This window comes from Amblyomma maculatum, chromosome 2 (genome assembly GCF_055883805.1).
Source record: "Amblyomma maculatum isolate TAMU_Amacu chromosome 2, ASM5588380v1, whole genome shotgun sequence".
Classification (NCBI taxonomy): domain Eukaryota; kingdom Metazoa; phylum Arthropoda; class Arachnida; order Ixodida; family Ixodidae; genus Amblyomma; species Amblyomma maculatum.
In genome coordinates, this window is record NC_139345.1 from 106,640,303 (window position 1) to 106,649,386 (window position 9,084).

The window sequence follows — 9,084 nt, forward strand, 5'->3', positions numbered from 1 at the left end:
TGGCTGACTGTGCGTGCGTACTTGTTGGTTTCGTCACTGAAGGTTCGATTGGCAAGCGTAAGTCATTTCAAGAGTCTTGGTGGTGGTCTGTCGTCGTTTTGGCGCGCTTACACAGTTGCACATCTTCACTCCAGAATCCCCCCCTCTCTGCCGCGATCAAGCACTGAAATGTACAGGCGCGGCCAAAATATTATGGAACACACCTGTGGTTTTTAAAACTTTCTCATGCTTCTCATGCGTTTCGTAGAGAAAGTATCATGAATCATATTTGGGTGCTCTTGCAAACGCACCAGTGGTATATATTAATGTATGTATAGGGTTCATCTAGTAACGGGTTGCAAAAAATTTTCTAGCGGAGGCGTGCTCCGTAATATTCTGGCCGGGACTGTACACGGGACCATTTTGCCAATACGCTAGTCATGGTTGACTTCGCCAGTCCCCTGAACGTACCTGCTTCTGCTACGCGCTGGGTTCATGCGGTCAGGGCGTACATGAACTATAGAATACATTGTACTTTACCGCGACCATGGGAACCAAAATCGACATGCCAGTCTAGGATGATTAATAGCGATCTCGCAATATTTTTGCAATTCCAGTTACAATAGTTCGCAATCTCGCAGCGAGCACGTAGCGCGGCTACATGATCATCATCATCAGCTTGACTGCAGTCACACCTTGTTAATATGGACACCTTGTTTCTCGAACAGGTTCGATTTGGACACTTCTTGCTCAGTGGAGGCCAGTAAAGTTAAAATCATGCATCATTTTTGGATCTACAAGCCCAATATCTCGGTCGCCAAACTAAATACGCTCTCTTTCACACAAGAAGAAGAAATATGGAGAGTAATCAAATAGCTTTCTTTAATCAACATCGTGATTGAATCCGTTAATGTGATGCCACTTTTCAACGTCTGTATAATGGTTTATAATACGCTTGCTATAGTCTCATGAATAAATGACTAAACTTCTACTACAACAGCTCACATCCTTCAAACTGCTGCTACATATTAGCACTCAACTGGGTGATCAAATGGCTCTTTATGCAGCACAAAATATACAGACAATTTCCTTCACAGCCATTAATGCACTACGGAAAATGGCAAGGTGAATCTGTAGATAATCGAGCACTGTATCCATAAAACCACACAAGAAAATGATTAACACTCAGTCGTTCGCACCTCTTGATTGCGTATCTACAGAGCGTCTTACACTCAAATGCAGAAATTAAGCATCCGATAATGTCAATAGATGCTTTGTTCTTATCACTGTCCATATTAACGCGACAAAAACACATGAACCCCAACAGGCACTGTGCATTTTCCTTTCTTCCGTTAGCCAAATAGCTATATTCCATATTTACGAGGGCTATAAATTCCTTGAAAACGCTTGGTCCCAAGAAAATGAGTCGATAATTCGAGTCATCAATCATCGTATTAACGAGGCACGGCTGTACACCCACTGCAGGACACTAAAGGGCCCTCCTACATCCCGGCCCTTAACCAAGTCCTGTGCAGGCTGCGTCCATATAACCATCGCAAACTTCCTAATCTCATTCGCCCACCTAACTTTTTGCCACCGCCTTTGACGCTTGCGTTTCCTTGTAATCCAGCCTGTCACCCTTCATCGGTTACCTCGCCTTCACAATGCATGCCTTGCCGATGCCCATTTATTCTTGATTTCGACTGAATGTCAGTAACTCACATTTGTTCTCTAACCCATTCTTCATGCTTCAAGTGTGTTCACGCTACGCCTATCATTTTATCACGATACACTACTGTATTGCGGTAAGATTACGATAGTCTTATTCAACTTATCCTTAATCAAGTAGTCGCTCTTGTATAATAATAAGCATACAATATGCCATAACAGATCACAATATTACGAGCTCGCCGGAACGGCTGGGGAATATGGAACTGTTTCTATTCATTCCGCGGTGGTATATTTCTGACGTTGCATGCGTTTGATGAAGGGCCTTCCTGGACGAATCGGCTGTCCGGGATGACTAGGAACTGATGCTCTGTCGCCTGCTGCAAGCTACGAGGTTTGGGACACAGCTTCAAGAGGGACGCCGCGACCACCGGCCGACAATGCAGTCTTTGGTAGAGGGGACTAGAGACCTGAGGAGAGAGGCCGCAACTCTTGCTGATCAGGCGGCCTCGTCCCCAAGTGAACCATGCCATGCTGCCAATAAGTATTAAATGTAATTTCCCTCTTTGACCTCTAGCGGCTGTTGGGCGTGTCCTGCCAGCAACCTTTCCCCGCGGCGCTCCGGCGGTGATTAGGTAGCTCGCACTTAGCGAAACACAACAGGTTTGTTAAACTGCGATTGCAATACCAGTGATGTTTGGTGAAAATGGCGTCGTTTGCGTAAAGCCCACAAGATCGAACATTGAAATTTTATGTTCCGCGTGATATTCCGCGTCATCAGGCATGCTTGCTACATAGACTTCGTTTAAACGTGGCTTTCACGCGCAAGTACTTGCATTTAATTGGACAGGTGGACTCACCGGAATGTTCAACTTGTGGCATCCCAGAGACCGTGGACCATATATTATTGATGTGCCCAGTGTATGCGGGCGAAAAAAGTGTGCTAGCTGCTTCCTTGAAGCGTTTGGACAAGAGGCCTTTATCGGAGGAACTGCGCTGCTGGGCGCTTGGCAGGACAAGGGGAAGGGTGTCCAGACAGTGCGTGCTCTTTGCCGTTTTTTATGCGCCAGCGGGCTTGATTCGCGCTTGTGAGGCAAGCTACTGTGTCTGCATATATATTTCATATGCCTTCTCTCACATCGTCACCCACCATGATCTTCTTTCTTCTCCCCTTCCCCTTCCCCAGTGCAGAGTAGCAGGCCAGATTTGAATTATTCCGGCCAACCTCTCTGCTTTTCCTTTCAATAAATCCATCTGTCTATCATGCCGTCATCTTCCATATACCAATCCCGGCAGGTGACTATCGCCATCTGCAAACCTACGGTGTGTCACACACAATTACCAGCTGTCATCGACTGACAAGCGGTAATTGTGTGTCGTCGGCTTTTTGTCCCAATGGTGGTCGCATGCTATTTCATTTCAATAAAACGTTTTCATCATCGTCATTTCTAAGCTCCATCTTCTTCGCTGAGAAAAGCGGAAGTGGCCGGAACATGGAGAATTTGGATTTTTAAATTGTTGATTCGGTTTATGAATTCATTTTGTTTTTATTTTTCTCTTAATTTTCGTTTTGTGGACGTTCTGATAGCTCGAGCGTCATTGTGGATCATTTAGGTGGCGGGGAAGCTTCGCCGCTCTGATTTCGTGAAATCCATTCTACAAAACGAAAAGGAGGAAGAGGGGCATAACGCTCGTGCGCAGCCTAATCGTTCGCATCGCAACCCAGCCGCTCCTGCTCGTAAGCCTTGCGTCATGGATGCTTACGGTTCTACCGCTTTTCTGAACCACTCACCGCCTTCTAAGCGCCGCAGGCACTTCAGGTACCCGGGAGAATGCGCTCCTGCGGCGCCCCTATCTCCACACGCCATCTCACCAACAACGCAGTTTTCGAAACCGTGCGACCCTTGGTTACCTTCGCATACCTCGGGCCACTTCCAGCCGCAGTGCACGCCGGATCACTACGCTTCTTACCACCCCTACCCAACCCACTGCATCGCATTCACACCTCCGCCTTTCGCGGAGCAGCAGCCTTTACAACAAGCCTACCAGCAACCATGTCATGAACCCTCCGGGCGCTTCTGCGATGCGCCTCAACTCCCTCAGTTTCCTCCGGAGCAATGGCCTGTGGCTTCCCCACAAGCAACAGGGTTTAACGCCTTCCCTGCGCAGTCCAACGAGAAGAAAAAGAAACGACGCCGCGACCGAAGCTTGAGTCGGTCTGCCGGACAGCTTCTGCCGCGACGGGGTGACGACGATGCTGACAGCAGAAGTAACATTTCCTTCTCTCGAAGACACCGAAGAGCTAGTAGGACTCATCGTCCCTCGGAAGGAGTGCGTGGTTCCCGAAGCAACGAATCCAGTAGGGATACGGGCAAGCATACATCGAAAAAGGCAAAGAGCTTTCCACTTACTCTGGCGTTTGTAGCTGTACTGGTCATAATCGTTATCTTTGGTTCCGCTGGAAAAGTCATCAAGGTCATATCCGAAGAATTTCCTCCGGGAGGCGCCATCGTGAACCACCGTGGACTTCCCACGCCACCGAAATCCTTCCCCCACCGGCAAGCGAAGGACACGACCGCGCGTGCCTGCGACTGGGAGTCGTGCGAGTGGCAAGGCCGGTACCTTCATAACAAGCTGAACTACTCTGTTTCACCATGCGAAGACTTCTATTCACATGTATGTTCAAATCAATGGTTCAAGAATGCTGACGTCGGCTCACAGCCTTACGCCTACAGGGCGCCCGCCTCGGTCATGCTGAGCCTGTGGGAGTTTCTGAAGAAACATCGAGCAGACACAGGGAAGGTGCAAACTTCCTTCGTGAGCGAGGCCTCAATTTTTCTTCAGCGCTGTGTGCCTGGCTCCAAAAAGGACACGGACTGGGATGTCTTCCGCAAAATTCTTGCAGACGTGGGCCTAGACGAGTGGCCGTACGGAGGTGCAATCCCACATACAGAAGCTCACAACATCGCAGCAAAAGCAGAGAAGATGCTTGGGATGGCAACACTCGTAAGCATGTTTCTCAGAAGGCGCCCATCGAGCCACGAGATTATGCTTCATGTTAATTCGCCGCCCATACTGCTGAGGCTTTACAAGGATGCATTTCCCGGAAAAGACATAAAGGCTTACGGGGATTTCGTTTATGAAGTCCTCTCTCTGTGGAACCCAAGCGGCAAAGACGTCCTGTCGAGCGTACTGGCACTCATGGATTTGGAAGAGAGATTGAGCATCGTGGCTTCCCATTCTTCACGCAGCGTGCCTCTGCTTCACGTTACGCTACCTGTAGCCACGGTAAGGTCGTATGCTCACTGGAACTGGCAGTCCTACTTCAAGGTCTTTCTCGAGGGTAACTTGGCCCCACATTCAAACAAAAAAATTGCGCTTCTCGACCCAGTGTACTTCAACCAACTCGCAAACATCATCTCCCACTTAACGACCCGGACTATCCTCAACTACGTCGGTTACAAATTGGTAGTGTTCCTCTCCCCTCTCCTCCCTTTTAACAAGGCCGGCTTCATGGTGCCTGTCAGCTACCCTCATCATCTCTTCAAAGGTGTACCGAAGAGACTGGAGGCGTGCATGTTCTTTCTCGAAAGGCTATACCCTATAGCCATTAGAGCTCTTGTTTGGTCCCATGTTTTGAAGAAGGCCCCTTCGCTCTTGTCCGGCGATCTTGCCGACCAGCTACAACGCATGGAGCAGCTGGCACGAAACGAAATGAAACAGGCTGCCGCTCACGCACCGTGGTTGACCCACGAAGAAGCAGCAGTGGCCGTGCTCAAAATGGAACGCCTGCGACTTGTCCTGGCACCGAACGGCCATGACACCGCGCTTCACCGACCTCACGCCGTTTCGCACCTCTTCGACAACGTCAGCCTCATCGAAGGTGTGTACAAGCTGCAACAAACCCTCCGCGCCAGCTACTGGCGTGGGGACAACCTCAGTCTATACCAAGAACCGGCCACAGCGACGGAGAGCGCCTTCCGACCCGGATTCGTTTACGAACCCGACCTTAACAAGGTGTCTGTGTCTCCGGTCACCGTCGACTTCATCTTGAGCATATCGCGTAACTTGGATGTAACGGCCGTGCCGTTCCTCTTGGGCGAGTTGCTGCGCGGCATGTTCTCAGCGATAAGCATCCACGGTTCGACCATTGACGCCGACGGAGACCTCCGCCAGTGGTGGACGTCGACGACGGAGGACCGCTTCATCCAGCGTGCGAAATGCCTCCAGAGCAGTTTCGCCGATGTATCGAGGCTGTACGTCAAGGAGGGGCTGCCAGACAGGTTCGTCTTCATGGAAGAGAATGTCCAAGATGGCGCGGTGGTCCACCCCTTGTACAACATTCACTTGCGCATGGTTCAGAGCAGCGGAAAGGCAGCTGCCATTCCTGGACAACCCAGGAACCTCAGCCCCACCAAGCTGTTCTTCATCAATTGGGCGTCCACGTTCTGCGAGCCGCAGCGGCCTGACGGGGTGTCGAGAGACCGCCTCCATTTCAAGATATCGGTGCCCTCCAAGGCACGGCTGAACGTTGCCGTGTCGCGGTTTGCACCCTTCTCGGCGGTTTTCAAGTGCCCCGTGGGGTCAGAAATGAACCCATCGAAGGCTTGCTCTTTTTGGTAACACTCCTGCGTCTTCCTGTCTGCCTTGTAGCTTAAGGGAGCCACAGCCGCACGCATGTAGAACCCTAGGCACATAGCAATAGGGTGCGCAACTTGCTTGTCAGCAATCTTGTTTTCTGTCTTTCAACGTTTGACACTAAATGCTCTGTGCTGAAAAATGGAATGGGTCTACTACCTGCTGTGCGATTGGGTGCTCCAAACGAAATAAAACCACGCGAAGTCGTTCTGTTTATGCTTCTGTCTTCATGTAGAGAGAGAAATCAAGAACGGAAAGCAGGCAGGTTAGTGTCACGTGGTCATGACAATGCCGAAGGCAGCAAATGAGGAGACTGCAGAGTTGCGCTCAAATGAACTCGTTATTGGTCTGACTTGCGCCCGCAAAAGAACTAAGCAAATCGGCGGCAGTGATAGCAGCAAGCGTGCTCGGCGGTTGATCCAATCCTTTCTATATGGTTGATCTACGAATTCCCGCAGAATTCGGCAGCGCTCAACTTAAAGGCTGCGAAAAACCACCCAGATAACCGGCCTGGAAACGTCTAAAACGATACGGAAGCAATCGTGCTTCGCTGCGATCACTGGTTGGAAAAGCTAGGCGCATCTTGCGCTACGAAGAAAGTGATAAAGCAGGAACATGATCGTTCTGTGAGCTACATCATAGTGATGAGGCAATGTGTTGGCAGCTATAGAAAACAACAATAAAGCTTTTAATGGTTCGTGGCGAAAGATCACTGCAATCTAGTAGGCTGGCAAGCACTGTGTTGTTGAATTAATCGCGATTCAAAGGTCATAGAAAAAAAGTTAAAGTTAATATTAATTAGAAAGCAGAGTAGCGCGATGCGGTTTTCACAAGTTTTTAAAGAAATATATTTGCACATGTATTTCAACATATCTGACCAAAACGTGTTGCTGTTGCCCATAATTATGTAGCAACCAGGGAGGGGAAGTAGTTTTGAACAGGTCACAAATGCTGAGGGTAAGTGGATTGATTTTCTAGACCTGTGTGGAAAAGTTAGTCGGAGTTTAACTTTGTTCAAACCGATTATGACTTATGAAGGCACTGTTTGGCATATTTTAGCGTGGTTTTATTTCGCGGTTTATTATTGAGAGATTGCCACTACTTGGAGGTACTACATATATGTCGCTGGTTCAAATCCCTATCGCAAATTAGCCTCTAAATTGGCTGCCGGATGGAGCCTAGCAGATGAATGGACGGAGTGAGGCACTGAGCCAATGTGGCCTACATGACATTCTGTTCCGCATGCGCGACAGTATGGTGCTTGCACTGAAGGCGAGATCAAGCTCTGGCGAATTTCTGGTAGGGGCTTGACTACGTGACTGCACGGTAGGAAGTCACGTACCACGTTGTGGGCGAATAGTAAATAAAACACATAAAAGATACACCGCATAGGGCCTCGAACACGATTCGAACCTCCGGTGAAGCTTCACCGAGCGGTGCAAAGGCAACCAATCCATCGCCGCAGCCTGACCTCGCATGTATTAAACCTCCGACCGGCCGACCGACCGACGGACAAACCGACGGACAAACCGACGGACAAACCGACGGACAAACCGACGGACGGACCGACCGACGGACCGACCGACGGACCGATCGACGGACCGACCGACGGACCGACCGACGGACCGACGGACGGACCGACCGACGGACCGACCGACGGACCGACCGACGGACCGACCGACGGACCGACCGACGGACCGACCGACGGACCGACCGACGGACCGACCGACGGACCGACCGACGGACCGACCGACGGACCGACCGACGGACCGATCGACGGACCGATCGACGGACAAATCGACGGACCGATCGACGGACCGATCGACGGACCGATCGACGGACCGACCGACGGACCGACCGACCGACGGACCGACCGACCGACCGACCAACCGACCGGCCGAACGACCGATGGGCCGACCAGCCGACCGACGGACCGACCGGCCGACCGACCGACTGACTGGCTGGCTGACTGATGGGTAAGGTAAGATAGGGCAAGGTAAGTGAAGGTTGGGCAGGTAGGTAAGCTAAGGTAAGTGGATAAAATATGGTATATATAGGACAAGACAAGCAGAGGCTAGGCAGGTAAGCTAGATAAGGTATGTAGGTAAGCTTCGTAATCATCATCAGCCGGACTATACCCACTACAAGGGGAGAGAGACATTAGAACTTACCAGGGGCTTCCATCGGTCCAGTACGTAACCCGATTCGTTGAGTAGACGTGCCACGCCGCGAGCGCTATCTTTTAGGGCCGCTCTATATCGTTGCTGTGGAAAGAGCGGGGATAGAGACCAAAGCCTGCCGCCTGCGTGCCGGGACTAGATCTGGGGCTTTCTACCACTCCACATATTAGACTGACGCGCTAAGCCACTAAATTTATTGTTCCAACAATTCTTTTATTAATATTATTAAGAGCTATCCTCAGGTCTCCCCGTACATTTCGATGTTTTCCCGTGTGAAAACTAACTGTTCCCGTGTATGTATAGTATTCACGGATACCACATGCAAAGGGTTCTGGGATACGTGCTTCATCTTCAGGTGCTAGCAGGCCAGCGGTACCTATGTTAAATGAGTGGTGGTTAGGCATAAATCGACACATACACTACCGTTCGTAATTGTTTCCGCGTGGCATCACCGCGCCAATGCATGTTATATTTGACCCAAATGACGCTTACATGCAGTTGCTTTTGTGTTTTCAATGTTGTCAGCCATAGCGCTAATCAGGAAAACGCCAGAGTTATCAGCTTTCAGTAGCCCCTGTGTTCGCCGTTAAAGATAAAATCAGGCGCACTTTTTCTTTCT

The 9,084-nt window shown here is 50.2% G+C and overlaps 1 protein-coding gene across 1 annotated transcript; it reads left to right on the top strand.

Annotated features, from left to right (window-relative positions):
- The first annotated feature begins 3,399 nt into the window (after positions 1–3,399).
- Positions 3,400–6,270, top strand: LOC146199493 (neprilysin-2-like). The gene has a single exon (XM_084592136.1). It carries the CDS (start codon positions 3,400–3,402, stop codon positions 6,268–6,270), a length of 2,871 nt encoding a protein of 956 aa, XP_084448262.1.
- Positions 6,271–9,084: the final 2,814 nt, after the last annotated feature.

Coding starts and splice junctions, on each gene's coding strand:
- LOC146199493 (XM_084592136.1), top strand. CDS start 3,400: ATGGATGCTTACGGTTCTACCGCTTTTCTGAACCACTCACCGCCTTCT.